Here is a 23,652-nt window from a genome sequence, read left to right on the forward strand (position 1 = left end):
TATTCTAAGTAAATTATTTGCATATAATCGATATATCTTGATCCAAATACCCATTTCAATTGATAATTTTCAATAAAAAGTTGTAATAATTTATTATTCTCATAGATTTTTTTTAAAAAAAAAAACTTGTGATGCGTCATAGAGTAAAGTAGTGTATGAAAAAACTTGTAGAAAACACTTCTCAGTTTTTCTTTAATTTGATAGAGAAATAGCATTTTAAGACACTTAAACTTCACAAGATTAATTTTAAATTAAAAATGTTTAGTGAAGGAGGTTATTTTAAAATTCATGGGTTAAAAGAGTGAAATTCCCTTTAAAATGTCCATGTTATAGTGACCAGTGTGTGAAATACTATTATCAAAATATTCAACTCCGTCCTTAAATAGCTGATATGTAGGGAAAAAAAACAAGCAGTATAATGGTTTTTATTCAAGAGGTAAAAAAATGGCTTCCAAGGATGAAACTAAAATTAACCTAATGGAGGCTAAACAGAATAGTACATTCATTAACTTAGCCCTCTTGGATAAAACTTCAACGGGTATTTTCCGACCGTTTTACGGCTAGGTTCGTATTCCATGACCTGTAGGAAAGAGCAAATATCAGTGCAAAAGTCGCATCAACGATGAATGGAAGAAAAAAAGATGGGACAACTGAAGAAAATCAAGTTTCGGCTAAATCCCACAAGACATATTTGTTTCTGCATGTTTATTCTTATGGTTTCTGTGAAAGCATTGAAAAATTGACAAAATGAATGCAAGGATCAACGGTGAGCAGAAAGGACCTCGCAGTTTTAGAATTCTCAGAAGACTTTACATAGTTTTTAGGAGATTGCCCAGGAATCCATTTTCGAACCAAATGAATTGAGCTCAGATTCAAACTTTAACGTGAGTGGGCGTGAATAATAAAGGCTCAACGAGTCTCACTTGAATAGTTTGGTCTACCGTCTTCTATCCTTGGATCAATGGCTTAAAAGCATAGTTTTATGATCGAATAATGACTCGGGAATGTGGCGTACCACAATGGTTAAGCGAAATACCATTTTAAGGAAACAAAGGAGCAGAAAGTAGCCCAGTGTTCTCTGGAATTCCCATCATCAAGTTAAGATTTTGCAAGGCCTGGCCAGATGCTCCTTTCACAAGATTATCAATCTGCAAACGGGATCGCACAGTTTAGCCACAATAGAAGTTCCTAGCAGATCTAGACACAGTAATTATTCAACAAAAACTCCTAGGAAAAACAAACTCGAAGACAAGATGACTTACAACAGAGATAATTATTGCTCTACCAGGGATTCGATCCGGAAACACGTTCATCAAGCAATAATTTGATCCACTGACATGTCGAGTATTGGGAACTTCATTCTTGTTTAACAAAGTAACAAATTCTTCCTTCTGTAAAATAAAAACCCAATAAACGAACTTAAGGGGTGGGTCGGTTCAAACAGATTAAGGCACAGTCTCACACCGCTTGTAAGAGAAGAAAAAGGCAGTTACAGTCATCTAGGTATCTCATAACATGAGTAACAATGTTCAAACATTAGACGTTTATAGGTGTCAAAACTCTTATTTTCACCTCCTTCCAATGTCAATTTTACTTTTAAATGGAAACCTTGTTTCATATTATCATTATCGTTGCCGGAAGGAGTTTTCTTGCAGCATGAGATGCCATCAGTCGAGAAAATAAATTTTAAAGAAGTATGTACTCAGAAATTTGCTCACTATTTATACGCCTGATAAAGTACCCGATAGATCACCGGCACCAAAGGTTGGCCCAAGTTACAATACAGGCATTTACCTCATAAAAGAGTTTCAAATGCTCATATAAATCGTCAGTTGATACTCCAGATGCCATCTCCACGTATATAGTTGATTGCATACCACGACTCTTGCAGATAATACAAGTCAGAATGAGGTCGATAACTTAGTGCATTAAACTTTAATATTCTACGGCAGCTAGTACCATGGGCATTAAATGAGGGGTAAAGCTGACTGTAACTTTTGATTTCGCAGCATCTGATAATCCTTGTTCGATTTCGGGTACTGCAAATCATAATACAACCAAGTTTAATCCTTTCCATATGCATGGGATAACAATTACCATTTTTGGCTGAGTACAAAATTTTGTCGTAGTACAAACTATTGTCCTCATTTTTTCTTTTCTATGGTAGCAAGAGAATGCACGATCTTATATAGTAATGATCACCTGCACCCTAGGGTGCAGGGTTTTTCGTGTGCGACCATTAAAACCCGGTACTGGGTTTTAGTGTTTTTTTTTACACTAAAACACGGTACCGGGTTTTAGTGGTCGCACACGAAAAACCCTGCACACTAGGGTGCAGGTGATCAAAATTATATATATATATAATTATATATATGTATATATCAACTGTTGGTTGTAAACTTGTATGTACTCTAAAATATCCTAAAAATGAGTGTCCTACTTGAAACCTCGTAAAAAACTTATGCGAGTGACTACTTTAATAATCTGAATCATCAGAATTATGATACTGCATACTAAGATAAACTACTAACCATGACGATGTTTTGTTAGACCATAAGAACGTATTCCCTCTGCTATTTCAGTGTACAAATTTTCCTCTTTAGCTCCCCGACCTGCAGCAATCACAAGTGCCTTAGTTAACCAACAATGCAAGTACCAACTTTTTAATGGCAAAGGCTGCAGAAAGCTCGTGATGAAATTCAAACCTGCTCCACTAACACCGGATTTTGAGTCGATAATAATATGTTTCACTTCAATGAGATTAGCCTGCAAACGCATAAAGTCAACAGGAAAGGGAACAAAAACAACATTAGGAATGTTACGACTGTTGCTCTCTGTCCAAAATTGTGAAGTAATAAAATCATGAAATTAAAAAAAATAGTAAAATAAAACTAAGCTGGATTCAGTGGCATTTTTTAATAAGAAAATGACAAGATACTCTATTTTATTGATCCATAAACATAGTTTCTACCACTTGTTAAAAGTGCTGACTAGGTAAACAAACCATACCTTTATCAAGGGAACAAGTGGAAGCTGGATTGAAGTTGGATAGCAACCAGGATTCGCAATTAGGCGTGCACTTTGGATTTCGGACCTAGATATCTCAGTCAAGCCATATACGGCCTCTCTCTGTATATGCCAGCACAAAAGATGGTGCACGCAAAATATAGTTGTATGAATCAAGTTCTGGGCAGAACCATTAATATTTACTAGTGCACTGCTTTTACGGTTTTTTTTCTAATTAATTTGATTTATAATCAAATAAAGGTAATATCATAATTGTAAAAAATAATTAAGAGTCATACTGCTAGTTGAATTAACTATATTTATATGAGGGTCATGCCATAATTTACAAAATCACCGAGGGATTAAACTGCAATTTGTAATGTTGGAAAAAAAAACCAAAGGAAAAAAGTGTAATATCTATACCATATAAAGTTAATTTTGGCAAAACAAAAAAATGTCTCTTTTGTCTCTATTAGGCCGATTCTTTATATATACTAGCGACGGAGTAAAATAATAAAGATAGTAAAGATATAATTTTCTTAAATAATATATGAATCTTTGATTTGTCAAAGATAATATTTGAATTTTTGAACTTTTGAAAGTGGATAAGATGTGGTAGTTATGAGTAAATTATAGATTTCTTTTAAGTGGACATAGGTATTTTTATAAAAACTATTTGGTGTCATCAAGTCGGACCACTAAGGGCCTCAACTTTTATAATATAGAAAGATATAGTATAGACATGTTCAAAATGAAACCTCGTCAAATAATTTCATAATGGACATCTATCCATTATTCAACACAAGAGACAAACTAACCTGCAATTCATGTGCACTATGAGGCCGACCGTACCATTCCTCATATTCACCAACATCTTTAAGCCGAAAGTCCTACATGACCACCAATATGTATCTCGTAAATGTAAATCAATGAAAAAAATCATTAATGAATATAAACATAGGACAATGTTTGTTATTCTTTAAAATACAGATTCAGGAAATACCGCAGATAGATCAACAATCTTTACACTACTCGGGAGATACTTTTTGATAATATCCTGCCAAAAGATAGATTCATTTCATTCCACAAATGGCTGCAAACATAGATACCCACCTCAATACAAAACATGGGGGGAAAGAAAGAGAGCTACAAGTTCAAACAAAAAATGTGTTAAATTTTCATGTTCAGAAATCAAAACATCGGAGGGTACGAGTAGATCAACCTGTGATTTCCCATGAGGCAAACAACAAAACACAGCATCCACATTGGAAAAATCCGCATCGTTAACATCAACCATGTTGGGCAATTCCTGTGGAAGCACATAACAGAAAACTTTTGCTGTAAGTACGTAACTTAATGATAACATGATAAAAAAGGATATATTTCCAAATAAAATTAAGGCGAGAATTTATTTCATAGTAGAATAATCTACATACCTGCTTGACCAAATGAGGAAAAACTGATCCAATTGATTGACCAGCTTTCCTATCTGCTGTCAACAGAGTTATTTGGAAGTTTGGGTGATTCGAAAGTAGCCGAATTACCTGAAATCCGCAAAACCACAATCAGGAAACAATCCAAGAATGAGGAGAATCAAATTAGAACAGAAAATCTACAGAGTAAGATATAATCTCTCAATAAGTTAACGTTACAAAGATTGAAAAATTTTACAAAGAACAAATGAATGACACCTCAGACCCCGTGTAGCCACTGGCGCCAAGCACACCAATTCGGAACTTTTCTAACTTCTGGGCCTTAATTTCTTCAAAGTGTGAGTTCCGTGGCACTGCCGTGCTAACAGAAGCTCTAACACAAAGCTTCCTAACCTTTAAACACAATATTTGTTTGCCAATCAGAATTAATTTACAACCCATATACTTAAAACTCATAAGTACCCAGTTGTGAGATGCATAATGTAAAAAACACTACCAGAATGCTCAAAATACTGCCAATCTGAGCAAAGGAGTAATATAGTCGGTCCTCAAGCAGAAAGAATCAGGCATTTTGGGCAATTACCTGGTATTTAACAAAGCGGCCTTGATCCACATAAATGGAGTTTAAAGGGGATAAAGAACCCATTTTTACACTATTTCTCTTCTTCACAAAAACACCTGAAAGGGAACAGCTGAAAAGGGTTCAAACTTGTTGATAACCCAAATCAATTTTTTAATTCGGCCAAGAAAACGCAAGAATTCCACCATAATCTTAAACCACAAGATACAGAACAGCCCGTAAATACCTTTAGGCTAATCTTCTTATCTGATTTTCTTCCAGAGAAAAACCCACTGCCGCCGCCGCCGCCACTCTGCTCCGTCTTAGCCTACGTCAGAGCATCCACAACCCACTCCAATTATAACACACTCCAATTATAACAGTCACACGGGTCCACTATGATTCCGTTTGGATTTAAAAACCAGATCAAAAAAACATTTTTTAAAAGGCTTTTCATTAATAAGTTGTTTGGTTGACTAAAAAAGTGCTTAAATAAACATTTTTTTGAGTCAAAATTAGAGCTTGTTTAAAAGCAAAAAATTGTAGCTTTTAAAAGCACTTATTTTAAAAAATCACTACAAAATCCAAACGGACTCATACCTCTAACCCAAACAAATATACATGTTCAGTCCGTCAGAAAAATGTTTGTTTAAACTATCTGGGCCCACATTTTTTTTCGGATAAAAATCAATACAAAACATTGAAAATAAGGTACAAATACATGATATTTCTGTACAAAACATTGAAAATATGCTATAAATATATGATTTTTGAGTACTCAAATATATAGATAAATATAGACATTAATGACAAATGGTATGTTTTGATGAAAATGGATACAAAATATCAGAAATAGAGCACTAATATATGTTTTTTGAGTATGAAATGTGTTAGATCTAGTACAAATATATGATTTTTGAATACTAAAAATATTAATATTAATGACATATTTTTCTTATTAATAAAAATGTTCATGTTAATTTTATACTCAAAATCTTAGTTTTTATACCAGATTTTCAATGTTTTGTACTGGAATATCATATATTCGTACCTTTTTTTCAATGTTTTGTACTCATTTTCATCCGAGAAAAAAATATGGGCCTAGAGAGTTTAAACAAATATTTTTATGACAGAGGACTGAACATGCATATGTGTTTGGGTTTAGGTACTGAATGCGAATTTACCCTTATAATAACAGGTCTCTTTGGCAGATATTCATTTTAACATTGATACTCGTTATTTATGAATTATGAGTCTTACCGTCGGTTTTTCAATCATTTTAAAATTATTTTATAATTAAATAAATACATTTTAAATATGCTTTAAAATATTTAAATTATTATTATTTTTTAAATAATATTACTTTTTAAAAAATAGTTTTATGGTTTTTAAAAAATAATATTAAGATTTTTTAATATATTTATTAAATAAATTTGATGTTTGTGAGAAATATAACAACAAAAGAAGTATTTAGACAAGGCGTGGCATCACTTCTTCTGTTGTATTTTCTCTTGAAGAAAACCTGAAGCAGTTAAACCAGAAGAAGATTTGGCATAAGACGTGGACGCGCCTTATGACAACTGGGTGGCTAAAATTTCAAAGTTGAGAAACCGAAATTTATTTAAAATTACCAAGTAATTATGAAATTGAAATGCAACAATAACTTAGAATAAACCACACTATGATGAAATTAAAAATAACATATGAAATACTAATTCAAGGATTATTGTTGTATTGCCCCCAGATATGCTCAAACTAAGTCGGCGCAAAGTTGGTGATGAACTTGAGTGTCACGTAGCTCAGAATTTGTTCGAAGATAATCCTGAAATACTCGGTTTGAGCCATGGATAGGTTGTGCGGGTTCGTCACTTTCGTTGTACCAATTTGTCATGTGACCTCCCTCATCCTCAACAATCATGTTATGCAAAATAATTCATGTTAACATGATTTGTTTTAACTTTTTCCTATACCAATAACGAGCTGGACCTCTGCCAATCACCCATCGAGATTGGAGCGCCTCAAATTCCCGTTCGACATATTTTCTTGCAGACTTGTATTTCCTTAAACAAATTCCTCTTGAGATCCTCCGGGCAAGGAAAACTTTAACGAAAGTAGCCCACTCGGGATATATTTCATCTGTTAGGTAATAACTCTTTGTATGTGCAGTGTCGTTCACCGTGAAATTAATATTCGGTTCATTTCCTTGCAAGACGTTGTTGAATATGGGAGATTTCAAATAACACGTTAATATCGTTACATGAACCGGCAACCCCAAAGAATGCATGTCATATCCACAAGTCATGAGACGCGATCGCTTCAAGCACGGTTGTTGGTGACCCATGTCCCCTTGTAAATTGACTTTTCCAAACAACTGAACAATTTTTTCATTTCTAGCGCATACAATCAAGGCTACCCAACATGTCAGGGAAGCCGTGTCTCTCATCATGCATTTGAAGAAGACGTTGAACATCATCAGCATGTGGTCTCCTCAAATACCTATCACCAAATATTTCAACCACATATTCGCAGAACTTGAAAAAACACCTGATGGCAGTTGATTCACCAATACGTAGGTACTCGTCAAGATGGTCGGCGGGGACTCCATAATCCAGTTGACGAATCGCTGTTGTGCATTTTTGTAGTGGTGACAACCCTTTTCTTCGCACAACATCGTTCCTTTATTGAAAAACGGAGAATGATTATCTAATGCATTCACTATGCGGAGGAATAACTCTCTTCGCATTCGAAATCGTCTTCGAAATATTTCATCGTGATACACCGGGTTTGTAGATAAATAATCATTGACAAGCCTCTCATGACCTGCTTCGTGATTTCTTTGGATGAAACTTCTTATCCAGCATGTTTCGTTACTCTTTTCATATGCTTCCATAAGTTTTTGGTGGTGTTGAAGTACCAATAACATCAATTCTTCACCCGGATCATAAGCTTGCTCATCGATTTCAACTTGGACTTCGTTTTCAATTGTCGAGTTGGAACTTGAGCTAGAGCTGCCGGAAGAATGAGACATTTTTTGAGGAAAGACGTTTTAAAATATGTGTTTGCGAAATGGTATGTTAGTAGAATGAACCTCTTGTATCACAATGTGTCTATGTATATTGTTCTTCTCATGCAACGGCTAGTCTCCAACGGCTACTTTAAAACGGCTAGTTTTCGTTTATTTTGCAACGACTAGTTTCCAACAGATACTTTGCAACGACTATTTTTCAAGAAATATAATAATTTAAAATCACATTAATCGAAATGAGAAATAAAATAATTAAAAATAACATTAATCGTAATGAGAAATACAATAATTAAGAATTATATAACATCAAATAAAATAATACTAGAAATACAATAATTGAAATGAGTACACATTTTAGATATTCCATTTCGACCTAATATCCTAACACATACATTCATGTATGATAAGTTGTTCATTTGTCATCTGCGAGGTGTCTTTGTTCAAGATTTCGTACTCCTTCAACTTCAAGCGACGATTCTTAGATTCAGATTTGGACAAGGCAGTTTTTGCCTTAATCTCCTCAACTTCGAGTTGTTTTTGTTTCAGACCGACTTCGGACTTCTTTATGCTTGTGTACTCAGTAAAATTTTCAAAAATATTGTCGTAGTTTACTTTTAGATCCTCCATGGTGATTTTACTTTGTCTTTTTCCATTTCTTTTTGCCGTCTTCTGACCCATTGGACGACTATCTTCATCATCTAGGTCTATACTCACATTTTGGTTGGAGGAGGTGTTGCTTGCTCCTGACTCCGAGGTTCTCGTCTTCTTTGTGGCCACAAAGTGATCAGCGGATTGTGGAGTAAACAGTGGACGATCTTTGACAATTTTCCACACATGCTTGAGATTGAATGCAATACCATTATTTTTGTCGCGATATTTTTGTATGCAAACCTCAATATATCATCATCACCGTAACTACTTCGATATGAATTGTAAATACTATTGTAATTTGCGTTGAATCGATATACCTTCTTTTGGATTGTATTGTGCCAATGTGACCGTATAACATTTGCACTTCTGGTGTTTGAACTTGGTGGATGATTCTTATTGTAGTAGCTTGCAACACGTCCCCAAAAAGAATTCGTCTTCTGATCATTGGCGATGAATATTGGATCATCGCTAATAGTGACAAAACTTTTCGCTAAGACCTCTTCTTCAACATTTGTCCAACTTGACTGCTTTTTCGTACCCTCAGCATTTGAAACCAGTTTTTTCTAAATTGACCACCTCAATTGGGGATTCACGGTCAGAAAGTTGAGTCTCTGGGACAAAAGTCGGAGTTGCAGGTTCATTCGACATCGGAGATATAAAAGGCATACCAATTGTGTGCGGGGTACCATATCCATGAATAACTGATGGCGTGAAATATGGATGACTCATGTTTTGCCAATATTTAAATGAGAGCGGATATGAACCTCGAGGGGCATAATTCGGATGATTCATAGAATTTCTAAAACCTTGGAAATTTTGAAGATTTTGTGGAGGAAACGACATATTTGAAAATGGATGTGGATATTGATAATTTGGTGGAATTTGTGAATTTTGGAAAGATGAATATTCTTGCAGGGTGTTTGTAGAATTCAAGAAATTTGTAAAAAATGTCCTATTATTTTCATCCATTTCGGATAGAAAATAATATTGTAGAAACTAAAAAAAATATAGCTTGTGAGAATATTAAAGAGTAGAATTAGAGAGTGCAGCGAGTTGAAATAAAAATATGTGTACACATTGGTAGATATTTATAGATGGGATTTCGAAATAGCCATTACGGATTTTTTGGATTTTTTTATTCTAATTCGAATTTAATAAAAAAAAATTGTAAAAAAAAAAATTGCACTAAAAACACAAAATCAAACCGTTAAAAAATCAGAAATATTACCGTTTTAAAAAAAATTAAAAAAGAAAAAAAGAAAATCAGAGTTGCAGAACGCGTGGGGCGGCTTCCCCACTCATTCTACGACGCGTGCTGGCATGCGCTAGACACAAACCGAAAAAAAATAGGAGAGTCATCCCTCTGAACGTCGTCCACCTTCTCTCCTGCGAGTGGGCATTATAATACCCACTATAATGCCCATTTAATACCCCCATTGCAGGTGCGCGCCCTTACCTTTTGTTCAAATGAGTACCGATGCTTCATTAGATTACTTATATACATGTATATCATATCGATATTTAGGAAGTGTTTGCAATCATTAAAAAAAAATGATCGTTAGATTTTGGCTTAATAAAATTATTTTTGTGTGTTTTTTAAACCCAAATTATGTGTTAGCTTATGTTGAAATTAATTGAAATCCAAAAGCTAATCATATGGTGATTATGATTTTCCAAAAGTGATTCTAATGAAAAGGTCAATGTTAAAATCACTTTAATCACTTATTTATCAAACACTACCGAACTTTAATTTTTAGATTTTCACATTTGTTTTCAAACACTACCAACTTTTGATTTTTCTTAACTTTTTTATAATCTATAAATTTAATCACTTCTACAAAAACATAATTTTTTGCAAACACTCTCTTAATCTATTGTAGAAATTATCAAAAATTAATTTTTTATTTTTTAGGATCATACTATTAGAAATTTATATTCTAACTGTTTTTTTTTTTGCAGCATTGTGGAATTACTCCGTGTCGGGATGATGACTGAGGAGCATTGTGGAATTACTCCGTGTCGGGATGATGACTGAGGATTTTATCACTAAAGAATGGATGATGACTGATGAGTCGATGACTGAAGTTTAGGCTCGTGCTTCAGTGGAGTTTACGTATACAAAATAGAGAAGATTGTTTTTTTTTAAAAAAAATATTGATATTTTAATTTTATAATTTAGTTTTTTTGGATGTGACATTAATATAATGTTAATATGATGATATCACTTATAGTGTCACATGCAATCTTAATGAAAAAGACTAAAATAGCGAAAAATTAAAAAATATAGAATTGAAATTGAAATCTTGTAATATAGAAAACTAAAATCGTAAAAAAAAAATATATAAGATCAAAAGAACAAAATTTCTCTAAAAAATACATTATCTGAATAAGTAGGAGCAAATAATATAAATTGCGTACTTCTAGCTATCGACTATTGTCTCAAGTCTCAACGTGTAATTTTGTAAAATGGATATTTGACTCAATCCAAGAATTAAAATTTATTCATTTTTATAACAAAAGTATTATTCTTTAATGTACATGCAATGAAATATTCTTTAAAAAAATATATAATGTAAATGGCCATGGCCATGCTAAGTCAAAGGGTGTGGTTTGATTAAGAAAGATGCTTGCGAGAGCACTTATCTAGTTTCACACTTTCACTTGAAGGAAAAAAAGTTTAGAATATAACCGAAGTTGTAAATACTTATTTCGTAGGCTCATGTGGTATTCTATAATATTTCGGAGGGTTAAGGTATTAAATATCCATTTCTAGGTTGGATATATAGTATAAATAGTTATATGAGTCTATGACTATGACTTCATTTGTACAAACCACTGATACATTCTCTCTCAATTTTTATTGAATTCTTTTGTTATTTTTCGAGGAAGATTATAAATACTATATTAGAAAGTTTTCCTTCTTTTAATGTAAATGAAAATTCATGTCTTTTAATTAGGTAGTTTTTAATTATTGAGTTGGAATTTATTCGATTTATATTTGAAAATATATATTCTCAAGTGACAAGAAAAGAAATGCAATATATAGATATCTTCAAACCCGCGAAAACTCCCAACCCTAATAATAAGTTGCTTGATATCAATTTGCAATCACCATGGCACCTTTGTTTTCCATAGAGCTAGAAAACGTATAGTAATAAAAAAAATTAAAAAAAATAAGAAGAAGAAGAAGAGAATTTCACCAATCATACCTTTGAATGGAAGAAATTTTTTTTGAGATGATGATTTTTCTAGAGACGCCTATCAAAATCTTTGGAGTATTGTGAAGAAATTTTAGAGTATTTTAATTGTACATAAAGGCTTAAATATTTATATAAAAAATTTTGATGAAAAATAATATAAAATCTATGAACTTTTAACCTCTTAACTTTTATAGATAAAGTTTTAAAAAATCAAGTTTGAATATCACTCGAATTTTTAAAACGCTATAAAAATATATTTTGAATAATATATAAAGTATAAAAATCTAGATTGAATACATTTTAAACTCCATCAGGTCCATACCTGAGGTGAAGTATGTGAGACGGTCACCCCAAGACTCATACCTTATAGGGGTTTCAAAAAATGAGTTTTTTTGCACCAAACTCCCCTGTGAAATATTGAAAATACATACTTCTCCCATGTGAAATTTTAATAGGCATCTCAGCCCTTAAACTTTGTAATAGTTGCACGTTTAAAACTTTGTCACGACGAGTTTGTTAAACACGTGTTGTTTTTGCACCAAAATAACTATTTTCTTATAATATTAGGATTATGATACGAAAATGACCTTCTATTATTGTGATAATTTTCATATCTACTCAAATGAGTCACCCACATTAGAATACATAATATGTTTTTCACAAATACGTACACTTGATGTATTTAAGTAAATATGAAAAATACTACAATAAAAAAATATATTTTTTGTATTATGGACCTAATATTGTATTATGTACCTAATATTGTCAAAAAAATGGTTGCTTAGGCTCCATAACAACGCGTGTTCAATAACTCGCCGTGACAATGGTTAAAAGTGCAACTATTACAAAAGGTTAATGGCTAGATTGCTTATTAAAAATTGACATGAGAGAATTGTGTATTTTCAATATTCACGAGGGGGTTTGGTGTAATAAAGTCTTTAAAAATATGTTAAATATATCATTAAGATATTATGTTCAAGCATTTTTAAAAATAAATAAATAAAACAATATTTATTCTATTATATTGTTTAAAAAATTCTAAAATGAAATTAATTTACTTTTCATAATCTTGCATTTACATCTAGCTATATAAATAATTTGACACTCTTTCGTCTACTTTAATTTTATTTCGTAGTAATATGTAATATGTTGTATAGGCGGTCGAATTTAAACAATATCACTTATTTCAATTATTAAAAATTGGTATTAACGATTCGTAATTGAATATTTTGTTAAAAAATTCAATATAAACTATATTCTATTTTGGATTAGGCATCGACAAATGACTATTTTCTCTTTTTTCATTTTTTTATTATTGATTATCGATTACAAAATTAGTACTTGCTTTTAAAAAAAAATGCATGTATTGATTATGCACATCATGAATTGATTGCTTATATTGTCAATTTATCTCATTTTTAAAATAATATGAACGTTTAGAATATACATATCTACATATCAATTAGAAAATTTCTCATTTTTAAAATAATAGTAAGGAATATATGCTCCACACGTGGAGAATTTTATATTTGTCATATTAGTTATCAAATTGAATCAATGATAATATTTATATTTTATATTGAAGATTTTGAAATTGAACAACGTAAAAGCAAATATAGCTAATCATATTCATCGTTCATGAATTTCACAATTCCAATATCTTTTTTTTAAATACTTATGACCCTTACATTTTTTTTATCTTTTTTCCTTTTTTTCTCGGTGACATCGTTGATATCACACACACACACACAAATATATATATATATATATGTATATATATATATGACTTTTATGTTGCCCAACTCTCCATCCCCACTTCCTACCCAACAAATGACATGGCATGCCACATCCGAATATTTTTTTTAAATATATTAAATAACACTCCAGCCTATTGAAAGGCTCTTCCTCCCCGTAAATCATTTTCCCCTCTTTCCTCGCCCAAATCTCACAACCCCAGTCTAAGGCTCCGCCGCCTACAGCCGCTTCCCACCAGCCACAGCCGCAGCTACAAGCCTCGCCGCCGCCGCCTCGCTACGTCATCAAACCCCGTAAATCATTTTTCACTCAATTTATTTAATTCTTTGTTTCTTCTCGAAGATGACCTTTTTTTTTGCGAGGAACAAGAGAGCTTTGGCAATGAGGGGAATCGAGTTATAGTTGATTGAAGGAGATGATGCTTAGAATTTAGCTTACAAATACGAGCTTCAAGGTATTTTACAAACAGAGAACTACTAGTCTCATTCATCCCTTTGTTTTTAATTAAAAATTGTCTTAGTTTTTATATAAAAAAATTATCACAATACATTATATTATATTATTATTGAAAAAAATAAGTTTCGAATACAGCCATGTTGATGGAAGCAGATGGCTTATGCTACTTTTTAACAAAAATGAGGCCATTGTGTTTTTGGTTTATATTAAATCATTATCATATATGTTGTAAATAGACAACTCTTTTTCGTACAAAGAAAATGGTTTTTAACTGTTGCAAAAAGTAATTAAAGCCAACGATTTTGAAATACACTGAAAAAAATTAATGAAAACGGATTTCAACCGTTGTCAAAATTGTTTTTAACCAAGATAGACAACGGTTTTGAAACCATTGTGAATGGTTTTAAACTGTTGTCGAATCGTCATCCAATATTGAGGTCTTCAAGTAAGACAACAGTTTATAACTGTTGTGAAAATTATCTAACACTACAAGAAAATATGGAAACAACAACATAGATATGACAACGTTTTGATCGTGAAAGCGTTGTTAAATGATTTTTTGACCTTTCACAACGCTTTTTTTTAAAAGCGTTGTCTATAAGCGCTACTTTCACCTCAACGACAACACTTTTAATAAAGCGTTGTTAATTCGTGTTGTAATAAATGTTTACGACAACGCTTATTATAAGGGGTTGTGGATGAGCGTGTTTTTGAGAGAGAGATATATATAATAGATATAAATATATAAATTTAATAGATACATACACCGCTTAAAAAAAAAAGAAACACATAATCGGTATCTTCTCTCTCCTTCCCAAAAGCCATTCTCGCGATCCCCTTTTTCCCAAACCCTAGCAGCCTCTCCATGCCGTCGATTTGCCGCCCTAGCCGCCGGAAAGCTACCGGTTGAAGCTAGAAAAGGTAAGAGCTCGTACTTGGCTTCAATTTAATTCCAATATATCTAGGAATCTCGGGCCAAAGATCAAACCGTCACGCCTAGCTCGTTCGCGATTGGAGCTGCGCTAGTTCTTGTTCTTTACGACTTTGATCTATTTCTTTTCATTCTTGGTTTTCTAGCTTCGCTCAATCGATCGTCTCTCCTCTTTGCTCAATCGATCGTCTCCATTACTCCGTGTTGCTCTGTCTGAAATTAGCCGTCAGAAAGCTACCCATTTCATAGTTGGTTCGACGCTGGGTAAGATTGTTCATTTGCCTCGAGCTCTTGTAGATTCTCTTTAGATGAAATCTGATTTCTGCTAATCTTTTAACGTTTTTCATATTGTACATTGTGTTTCCTGAAATGCGAATGCTATTTTCAACCTTAGATGTATTTTAACTTCAGCATCCAAGTTTTTACTCCCGATGCTTTTTTTTGTTCCAAGTGTTACGACGACGATGGTCGCCTCAAAAGAACTGGTATAGTTTCTTATATTCTCAGCCAATTTTTCTTTCATGTAAAGTTATGTTCTTGATTGAATGGTTTTCTTTTTTCCTCTGCTGTGAATAGGTACTCTCTGGACTGCAAGTGCTCATATCATAACAGCTGTGATTGGGTCTGGTGTTTTGTCCTTAGCTTGGGCCACAGCTCAACTGGGGTGGATTGCTGGGCCAACTATCTTGTTCTTGTTCTCTTTTGTCACCTATTCACCTCTTGTCTTCTGGCAACATGTTACCACACCGGCGACCCGGACAACGGGAAGAGGAACTACACTTACATGGATGCTGTCAGAGCCAATTTGGGTATGTTTTTCTTGATACAGGAAGCTTGTAGTTTTGTATTCATGTGAAGTAATTCTGCATAGCCATCAAAAGAATAGTCTGTTAAAATAGTGTCGAACGATGAAACACCATCTGCATAGCCATCAAAAGAATTGTGTTTCAATAATGATGCTAATTTGTTTCATTCTGATATGTTGCTACGCAAATATTCCGTTAGCTGTTGTCTTCGTAGATTAAAGAGCAGATCACTGCGAAAGGGGGGTAAATTATGAATGGAAAGCTATTTACTGGCGATAGTTTATTGCATTTTATGAATGGATCTTAAGAATAATTCGTGTGTGTTCTTGGTGAAATATAAAGGCACTTCTGGTTTGTCTGTCAGTGGAAAGATTACCCTGCGATCTGGTTCGTTTATTCCTTTTATTTTGGGAGGCCCGATTTAGAAGCTGATGGTGGATGTTGGAGAATGAAAATTTTAAGAGAAATAAATGACATTAAGGCAAAATTTAAAAATTCACTCCCCATTTCTTCCCACTTCCTCCCGATAAATATATTTTTCGATTTACTGCAGTTCCTTGGACTGTCGAGCCAACTCAACCTGTACGAGATCCGTTGTATCAGGACACCCCCAAAGCCAACCTTCAGTGAGGTTTAATTGTGCTTCAAGATGTTTTTATATCATGCTTCTGTAAAATACGGTTTCTCTGCTTCATCCTTTTTTGGTACATCAGGCAATGGAATCTTGTCCGAAAAAAGACATTCCCAATTTTAAGAAACTGCTTGAAGAGGAGAATTTTTACCTGATAACGGAGGTTGTTACTGATAGCAGCTCTTGCTTTTTTGCTCTGTTTTCTCTTCTCGTGTTTCGTATGTGTTGGAACATTAGAACTGTTATTGAATCTCTTTGCATTCAAAATGAATTTGCTATTATATTTCCAACCAGGATGGGGACCAAGGAAGACTGCCTGTTCTAATATTGAAACTGAAAAATACTGGTGAGAAGAGAAGGCCAGCAATTGTCTTCTTACATAGTACAAATAAATGCAAAGAGTGGTTGCGACCATTGCTCGAGGTAACCAGAAGTACTTTTTTAGATGCTCAAGGCATTACCAATTTTTTGGGAATGAGAGATTGCTTCATTTGTTCCTTCAATTTAGGCTTATGCCTCAAGAGATTACATAGCTGTGGCAATTGATTCTCGTTATCATGGAGAGCGTGCCAGAAGCTTGACAACCTATCGAGATGTATATCCACTTGATCCTTTCTTTTTGTACAAAAATTTTACAATTAAATTTAATTTGCAGAAAAAAGGTAATTACAATGTGAGAACAATTTAAATGGTAAGATCTTGATCCTTGATTTGATAAAGACATTAAGTTTCCTTCATGTTTCCCATGGCTTACCATTCTGTGCAGAGTAGTTTCCCATAATCTATAAAGCACATGTTTTACGTGACTAACGGGGTATGAAAGAGGGACCTTTTTCCCCCTTTCGAAGCTTTTTGTGAGATAATGTTTTCAGTAATACTTTCATGCTCCTTAATGAGAACCGATGACTATCCATATTATTGAAAGCTATTCTCTCTTGATGATATCAATCCTGTTTTCTTTGTTTTTGTCCAGGCCTTGGTGTCGTCATGGAAAAACGCCACTACAATGCCATTCATTTTTGATACGGTACTACAGCCAATTGCAGATTTTATTTTTGGCCATTTCTTATTAGTACGCAGGACTTTACTTTTACCATGTGTTTACTTGCTTTGTCTGGCTAAACTTATTTTAAATAATGATTTTTATAAATTGAGAAACTTCGACAAACTTCGCCAAAAATGTGCTAACATTGAGTTTTGCAGGCATGGGACTTGATAAAATTGGCAGATTATCTTTCTCAAAGGGATGATGTGGACCATTCTCGGATAGGAATTACTGGAGAATCGCTTGGAGGTCAGATAAATTCACTCCTAGATAAATGCAGTGACGGTGTCAAAGTTTCTTCTCCGAAGAACTACTAACAAATAAAATTTAACTCTTCAGGAATGCATGCATGGTTTGCTGCAGCTGCTGATACTCGGTATGCGGTGGTTGTCCCTATAATTGGTGTTCAGGTTGGTGATATTGGATTTCGGAGTCTTCAATGTGAAGAATTGAGTTTCATCTGAATGTTTACATCATATGTTCTTAGGGATTTCGATGGGCCATTGAACATGATATGTGGAAAGGTCGTGTTGATAACATCAAGGCTGTATTTGAAGGTGAGGAGATCGTTGGGATGGAAACTACAATTTTTCAACTCATTATATTATCATTCTACAACTTTATATTTGCTTATAGGAAAAAAATAAATGGATAAATGATATTTACGAATCTCCTGGTTACAGAAGCACGACTTGATTTAGGCAAGACTTCAATTGACAAAGATGTAGTGGAGAAGGTATTAGTGCTTGTTGCATCTCTGCCAGGTGTTTGGAGGTTTATCTTTCTCGTATATGCATTCAAAAAATGATTAACAACATTCCTAATTTCACTTTTTTCAATGCTTTTAATTGTTTAAAAAAAAAACTGTTGATTTATTTAAGCTCCTGATGGATTATACATTTCTCAACAGGTATGGAACAGGATAGCCCCTGGTTTGGATTCTTGTTTTGATTCTCCTCATACAATTCCGGCCATTGCCCCACGTCCTCTGCTGATCTTGAATGGTGCTGCCATAAACTAATCTTCAAAATCAGCAATTAATGATTAATCTTAGAAGTTGTTAAACTTCAACTGAAACAAGTGTATGGTCGTTTCAGGGGAAAAAGATCCTCGATGTCCTATCGGAGGATTGGAACAACCAGTATCAAAAGCCAGAGAATTTTATAATAAAGTCAATTCCCTTGGAGCTTTCAAGGTTTGAATATGAAGCCCCAAAATTAGATTAATGCTCACCTTTTACCCTCTTCAAATGCAGCCGCTTTCCCTTCAATATCGAAGAAAATATGCACGATCATATATTAGTTGAGTGATACACTAGTTGTTTGATTTTCCTTGATATGGAACAATTTTATTGACGTCTGACAATTTTATTTGAAATATGCGCGTGCATATATTAGTTTAGACTTTGGCTTCAATATCACCCAGAAGATGTTGCTTCAGCTCAATGACACTGGTAGCACATATTAAATGGCTCTCGGTTTTATCTCTAATGTTCTTGTCTTTACTGTATAGGTTGATAAGCTAAAGGTACTATCAAAATCTCTTGTTAGCTCAGCCTCAAAAGCTGAAAGGCGTATTTCAGACAGCAGGTTTGTAGTTGTCCCCAGCTAGTGGTCCGAATGACTTAGCAATTTTTTTTTTTCAAATTTCTGATATGTTTTTCTCTCTAATTTAACAGCGACTTGTTTATATATTTTTATTAAGAGTAGCTTCATGGCTATGCTGATAAAATTTTTTTACCTTTCATCTCAGATTGAAATGTTACTTTCTCAAGGAGTTTAGTGTGTTTTATATTCTATTTATTGTGCATGCAGAACATAGAAAGAAGAAGCTATAAAATTTTGTGTAACCAAAACCAGTGAAGTTAGTCTACTCGAGAAGGTCCTTTTTTACAACTATTACTACTAATGATGGGAAACCAGTGCACTTGTCACTCCGGAATATAAAGACAATGGTTTTAACATGTGGTTGAAAAGTGTATAAATTTTTTGTTCTAGTAAACGACAACGAATTTAAACTGTTGCAAAATCGTTGTCGTATTTCACAAAAGACAATAGATTTAAAATTGTTGTCGTTGGACATGCTTTTTACAACACCATCAGTTACAACAGATAAAATCCGTTGTTGTTCGCCGTTTTTTTTTTTTTTTTTTGTAGTGACATACGCTAGCGTACCAATAACAATGCTCATCTTTATTTCTTTTTACAGTCTAGCTAGCTCGAATAAACAAATTTTGAGGTTAATACAAACGCTATACATTCTTGGAGAGAATCCTTCTCAGGACTTTGAATGATCTGATTCGCCAACACTCTCATCTGCTGGATGAGAAATGCAAGAGGAATCATGTCTGATTATCAAGAAATATGACCGGGTCGTTTATTTTTGTTTGGTCTATGATGTTTGATGCTTACATTTTTGTGTTATAGGCAGTGGTGTTGAATATTGCATAAAAAAATCCTGGTGATCAGTCAATCCAAATGAATACATCATTTCAAGAGGGAACGAGTCAGTTCGGGTGAAATATTGCGTCTGCAATATCCATATCAATGAATTTTATGATCGTCACCTATGCCACGAACAACATTATAAAAGGGTTGGATATCCGATAAACATCATCCGATGCTCGAGTTAGCAATGACCTCAATATATGTACTCAAAAAACTAGAAAACGTTTATAGTATGACTTAAGTAAAAAGCGTTTGAAGCATAAATTGAGAGTGTCTTTGATAAGGAAGCAAACTATTTTATTTATCGACTTTTCAATATGGACCATGGACTTTTTGTAGGTTTGGGCCCACATATGGACCATCTCTTTTCTTTGTGATGAATTATTATAAACATAGAATATCAAGTATATCCATCGTGGTAGGTCATATTCTACTCTTACACACTGTCCTGAGATGTATCTGAAGATGAATATTTATGAATACAAGTTGAAGATCTAATAAACTTGACATGTATTGATCATACAACATGTCCATCCTTAGATGCTCGCTTTTAGCAGTATTCTTAAGGGTAACATTCCACTTACCGTCACATGTACATGTTCTGAGAATGCGCCAATGGAATCGGAAATGACACAGAGTCGTGTGTTTAGATGAGGAAAAAAATGGGAGTTTCGAAAGAAGCACTAGAGAGACGTGTGCTGCTTCCTATGAGAATCTTGTCACGCACGAATTAAGGTTGAAGAAAAAAAAACAAGACTCCAAGCAGGTATGAATATGCTATTATATGTTTATTTTAAAAATAACTTTTGATATATGGTATGTAAAATGTCCTTATTGTCATTTGGCTAATAGAAATATAAATATTTGACATGGTTGACTATTATCATTTAAATATATGATGGTTTAGCTTGTTATATAGTAATTATTACTTCAGATCTCCCATATGCTAAAATATCCACGATTACTTTTTTGTGGTCTCCATTCCGCCACATCAATGTCATATAAATAATAATAATAAAAAAAACTAATTCAACTCTCCACTATAATAAAACATCTAACAACTCTTTTATGTACCTCAAACTCAATTTAAATATCCCAACTATTATTTAATGAGACTCACCATTAACTTACACTGTCAATTTATACATTTCATATATTTTTGTATACGTAATTTATCATCGAAGTATTTTGAATATTAATTAATTATACTTAATAAAAAAATAAATATAATTTTTATTATTTGAAATTTATATATATATATATTTTAAAAAACTATTGAAAATGTATACAACTCAAAACAAGTACAAAATCTTTAATGGTCAAAGACTAAAATACATAATATTTAACTATTATATTACACCAAAGCACATGCGTTGCATGTGCACATAAAATATATTTTTATAAATTTAAATTTATTTATAAATTAGGATAATGGGTAACGGGATAGTAAAAATTATAAATTAGGATAATGGGATAGTGGGAAGAGGATGTGAGAAATTTTTGAATGATAAATTACTTTTTGGTCACTTAATTATTAAATATATTGAAAGAATGATAAAGGTAAATTTGAAAACCTATTAAAATGATCAAATGTAATTTTTCTAATAGGTTTAGCTATTATAATATCGTAAGAATAATTAAAAAATAAAAATTTACAAAAGATCAAATGCAAACACGACAACGACTATATAGCATCCGCAATTAATGTCAGCAAACTTCGCTTGAGCACCCTTGTAACTTGTTCTTGTTTTTGACTCGAATATGATATTGGAGTGACTCTAACAAAACACATCAACAAGCAAAAACTCAGTCCACGAATTATATGTTGTTCAAACAAATCACGTGAACTTTTCATCAAAGTATAAAACATTGTTAATTAACATATAACAGAACCGAGGCCTGTACTAGGCACAGTTTTCTTAAAACAGATTCGTCCCCTCCGGTGTGTGCTTCGAGGATGACAACGGACGTTTGTTTCCCAGGATAAAACGGAAAAACCTTGTAGTCACCTAGCACGGAGGTACTACATCGGCGAACTGATTATGAACCTTCATGGTATCACGCAGAAGCTAAAATCTCAGGGGACGAAGAACGAATTTGGAAAACAACCGCAGAGCGAGAGCGGTACAGGAGTTTAAGTATGAAAGAGCAAAAGATATATGTTGTTCAAACAAGCAAAAACTCAGTCCACAAAGTATATGTTGTTCAAACAAATCACGTGAACTTTTCATCAAAGTATAAAACATTGTTAATTAACATATAACAGAACCGAGGCCTGTACTAGGTACAGTTTTCTTAAAACAGATTTGTCCCCTCCGGTGTGTGCTTCGAGGATGACAACTGACGTTTGTTTCCCAGGATAAAACGAAAAAACCTTGTAGTCACCTAGCACGGAGGTACTACACCAACGAACAGATTATGAACCTTCACGGTATCACGCAGAAGCTAAAATCTCAGGGGACGAAGAATGAATTTGGAAAACAACCGCAGAGCGAGAGCGGTACATGAGTTTAAGTATGAAAGAACAGAAGATCTACACACGACAGAGCACAAGAATGTAGCATCAAAATCTCAGCATATGGTTGAGCAGAAGCACGCAGCAACTGAAGATTCTCAGGGCTTGCACGAGCAGAAGTAAGAAGATAGGTAGTGAAACCGTAAGAGCTTAAGAGGAAGGAAAAAAAAACGCAGCCCAGAAGATGAAGCAGAAGCCGAGAGATTGAGAGCTTGTGCACTGTATTCTATGAGGAAGGGCATCAGACTCCAATCATATATGCAAGCACATGCATGCAATATGATAATGATAGCAGAAGTAGCAGCCAGACAAGGAGCCTTCAGAACAGCTAGGCATAATAAATGTCTAGGGCCAACCATTATTTTATTTCCCAACATCAAAGCGTGGAGAATGAATGAGGAGGGTCCGAGAACATTAATGAATTCCATTCACATCTAAATTAGTCCAACAATTCCCCACATGAATGGAAATTGAAAGATAAACAAAGATATACGTGATAAAGTTCAACAATTGAATCCTGCATAGGATAGGTAGGTGTTACCCTTTGAACCTTTACTTGTGAAACCATAGTAATTCACTGGTTGAAAGTAGATACGATGTCTTTGAAATGTACATCCGTTTGTGTAAATTAGAATATACTTCACACATGAATCTCCTGATACAATTCAGTTCTCATGATCGTGTTCGTTTTGGCCATGAACACTTGTCTGGTTCTGTGAGAGAGTCTAGAATTGTGCCTTGCAATTCCTTCGAAGCGGTCCACTTTTCTCTCACATAGGTGATTCTATGTTGATTTCATGAGAATCATTAAAAGTCATACGCTTATCATCAACACTCACTGTTTGCAATAGGAATAGACTGGGGATAACCCCAACAGTGATCTACCAAATTAGTGCGATTAGGTTGTCCCATTGAACTTAGTTTTTGAGATCTCCTGTCTTCTTAGGTTGGCTTTTCCTTCGCACCAATTTATACTATAGGCTTCAGTCTCATTCCTTTTGATTATTTTTCAACTAACTCTCTATTTAACCCTTTGGTTAACGGATCCGCTATATTATCCTTTGACTTTACATAGTCAATAGAGATAACTCCAATTGTGAGTAGTTGTCGAATGGTATTGTGTCTACGACGTATATGTCTAGACTTACCATTATACATATTGCTCTGTGCTCTTCCGATTGCAGATTGGCTA

At 33.7% G+C, this 23,652-nt stretch overlaps 4 protein-coding genes across 12 annotated transcripts; 1 reads left to right on the forward strand and 3 right to left on the reverse strand.

Annotated features, from left to right (window-relative positions):
• Window positions 1-363: 363 nt before the first annotated feature.
• On the reverse strand, window positions 364-5,377 carry LOC140864156 (probable N-acetyl-gamma-glutamyl-phosphate reductase, chloroplastic). 2 transcript variants are annotated; one of them, XM_073268107.1, is made up of 15 exons: window positions 5,246-5,377; window positions 5,023-5,117; window positions 4,698-4,832; window positions 4,443-4,550; window positions 4,229-4,315; window positions 4,010-4,063; window positions 3,825-3,896; window positions 3,010-3,129; window positions 2,706-2,766; window positions 2,532-2,612; window positions 1,960-2,039; window positions 1,795-1,884; window positions 1,263-1,391; window positions 1,037-1,148; window positions 364-580 (listed from the first exon to the last, which is right to left on the reverse strand). In XM_073268107.1, exons 2-14 carry the CDS (start codon window positions 5,083-5,085, stop codon window positions 1,041-1,043), a joined length of 1,188 nt encoding a protein of 395 aa, XP_073124208.1. In that variant the 5' UTR covers window positions 5,086-5,117; window positions 5,246-5,377; the 3' UTR covers window positions 364-580; window positions 1,037-1,040. The 2 variants fall into 2 exon arrangements, with proteins under 2 accessions (XP_073124208.1, XP_073124209.1); XM_073268108.1 differs by having other exon boundaries at window positions 1,016-1,148.
• A 1,554-nt stretch (window positions 5,378-6,931) lies between these two features.
• On the reverse strand, window positions 6,932-8,026 carry LOC140862622 (uncharacterized). Its single transcript, XM_073265653.1, has 2 exons — window positions 7,495-8,026; window positions 6,932-7,407 (listed from the first exon to the last, which is right to left on the reverse strand). The coding sequence occupies exons 1-2, from the start codon at window positions 8,024-8,026 to the stop codon at window positions 6,932-6,934; spliced, it is 1,008 nt and encodes a 335-aa protein (XP_073121754.1).
• Window positions 8,027-8,404: 378 nt separating this feature from the next.
• On the reverse strand, window positions 8,405-9,403 carry LOC140862623 (uncharacterized). The gene is made up of 3 exons (XM_073265654.1): window positions 9,251-9,403; window positions 8,992-9,198; window positions 8,405-8,860 (listed from the first exon to the last, which is right to left on the reverse strand). Exons 1-3 carry the CDS (start codon window positions 9,401-9,403, stop codon window positions 8,405-8,407), a joined length of 816 nt encoding a protein of 271 aa, XP_073121755.1.
• A 4,361-nt stretch (window positions 9,404-13,764) lies between these two features.
• On the forward strand, window positions 13,765-19,976 carry LOC140863788 (uncharacterized). Of its 8 annotated transcripts, none has more exons than XM_073267447.1 (18): window positions 13,765-13,922; window positions 13,999-15,006; window positions 15,163-15,280; window positions 15,411-15,501; window positions 15,593-15,825; window positions 16,376-16,453; window positions 16,536-16,616; window positions 16,748-16,876; window positions 16,962-17,048; window positions 17,427-17,480; window positions 17,657-17,747; window positions 17,838-17,908; window positions 17,986-18,055; window positions 18,182-18,234; window positions 18,409-18,502; window positions 18,596-18,693; window positions 19,011-19,087; window positions 19,707-19,976. In XM_073267447.1, exons 4-18 carry the CDS (start codon window positions 15,411-15,413, stop codon window positions 19,789-19,791), a joined length of 1,392 nt encoding a protein of 463 aa, XP_073123548.1. In that variant the 5' UTR covers window positions 13,765-13,922; window positions 13,999-15,006; window positions 15,163-15,280; the 3' UTR covers window positions 19,792-19,976. The 8 variants fall into 8 exon arrangements, 6 of the variants coding, with proteins under 6 accessions (XP_073123548.1, XP_073123552.1, XP_073123547.1 ...); XM_073267451.1 differs by having other exon boundaries at window positions 15,468-15,501; XM_073267446.1 differs by having other exon boundaries at window positions 15,163-15,501.
• The last annotated feature ends 3,676 nt before the right edge of the window (window positions 19,977-23,652 follow it).

The sequence above is a fragment of the Henckelia pumila genome, chromosome 4, assembly GCF_033568475.1.
Source record: "Henckelia pumila isolate YLH828 chromosome 4, ASM3356847v2, whole genome shotgun sequence".
Classification (NCBI taxonomy): Eukaryota; Viridiplantae; Streptophyta; class Magnoliopsida; order Lamiales; family Gesneriaceae; genus Henckelia; species Henckelia pumila.

Coding starts and splice junctions, on each gene's coding strand:
- LOC140864156 (XM_073268107.1), bottom strand. CDS start 5,085: ATGGGTTCTTTATCCCCTTTAAACTCCATTTATGTGGATCAAGGCCGC. Junction 4,551..4,697: donor GTGGCTACACGGGGTCTGAG/GTGTCATTCATT, acceptor TGCGGATTTCAG/GTAATTCGGCTACTTTCGAA. Junction 4,064..4,228: donor TGCCTCATGGGAAATCACAG/GTTGATCTACTC, acceptor ATCTTTTGGCAG/GATATTATCAAAAAGTATCT.
- LOC140862622 (XM_073265653.1), bottom strand. CDS start 8,026: ATGTCTCATTCTTCCGGCAGCTCTAGCTCAAGTTCCAACTCGACAATT. Junction 7,408..7,494: donor GTTGAAATATTTGGTGATAG/GTATTTGAGGAG, acceptor CATGTTGGGTAG/CCTTGATTGTATGCGCTAGA.
- LOC140862623 (XM_073265654.1), bottom strand. CDS start 9,403: ATGAGTCATCCATATTTCACGCCATCAGTTATTCATGGATATGGTACC. Junction 9,199..9,250: donor ACCGTGAATCCCCAATTGAG/GTGGTCAATTTA, acceptor ACGAAAAAGCAG/TCAAGTTGGACAAATGTTGA. Junction 8,861..8,991: donor ACAATACAATCCAAAAGAAG/GTATATCGATTC, acceptor TTCAATCTCAAG/CATGTGTGGAAAATTGTCAA.
- LOC140863788 (XM_073267446.1), top strand. CDS start 15,411: ATGTATTTTAACTTCAGCATCCAAGTTTTTACTCCCGATGCTTTTTTT. Junction 16,454..16,535: donor CAAAGCCAACCTTCAGTGAG/GTTTAATTGTGC, acceptor TTGGTACATCAG/GCAATGGAATCTTGTCCGAA. Junction 18,235..18,408: donor ACAAAGATGTAGTGGAGAAG/GTATTAGTGCTT, acceptor ATTTCTCAACAG/GTATGGAACAGGATAGCCCC.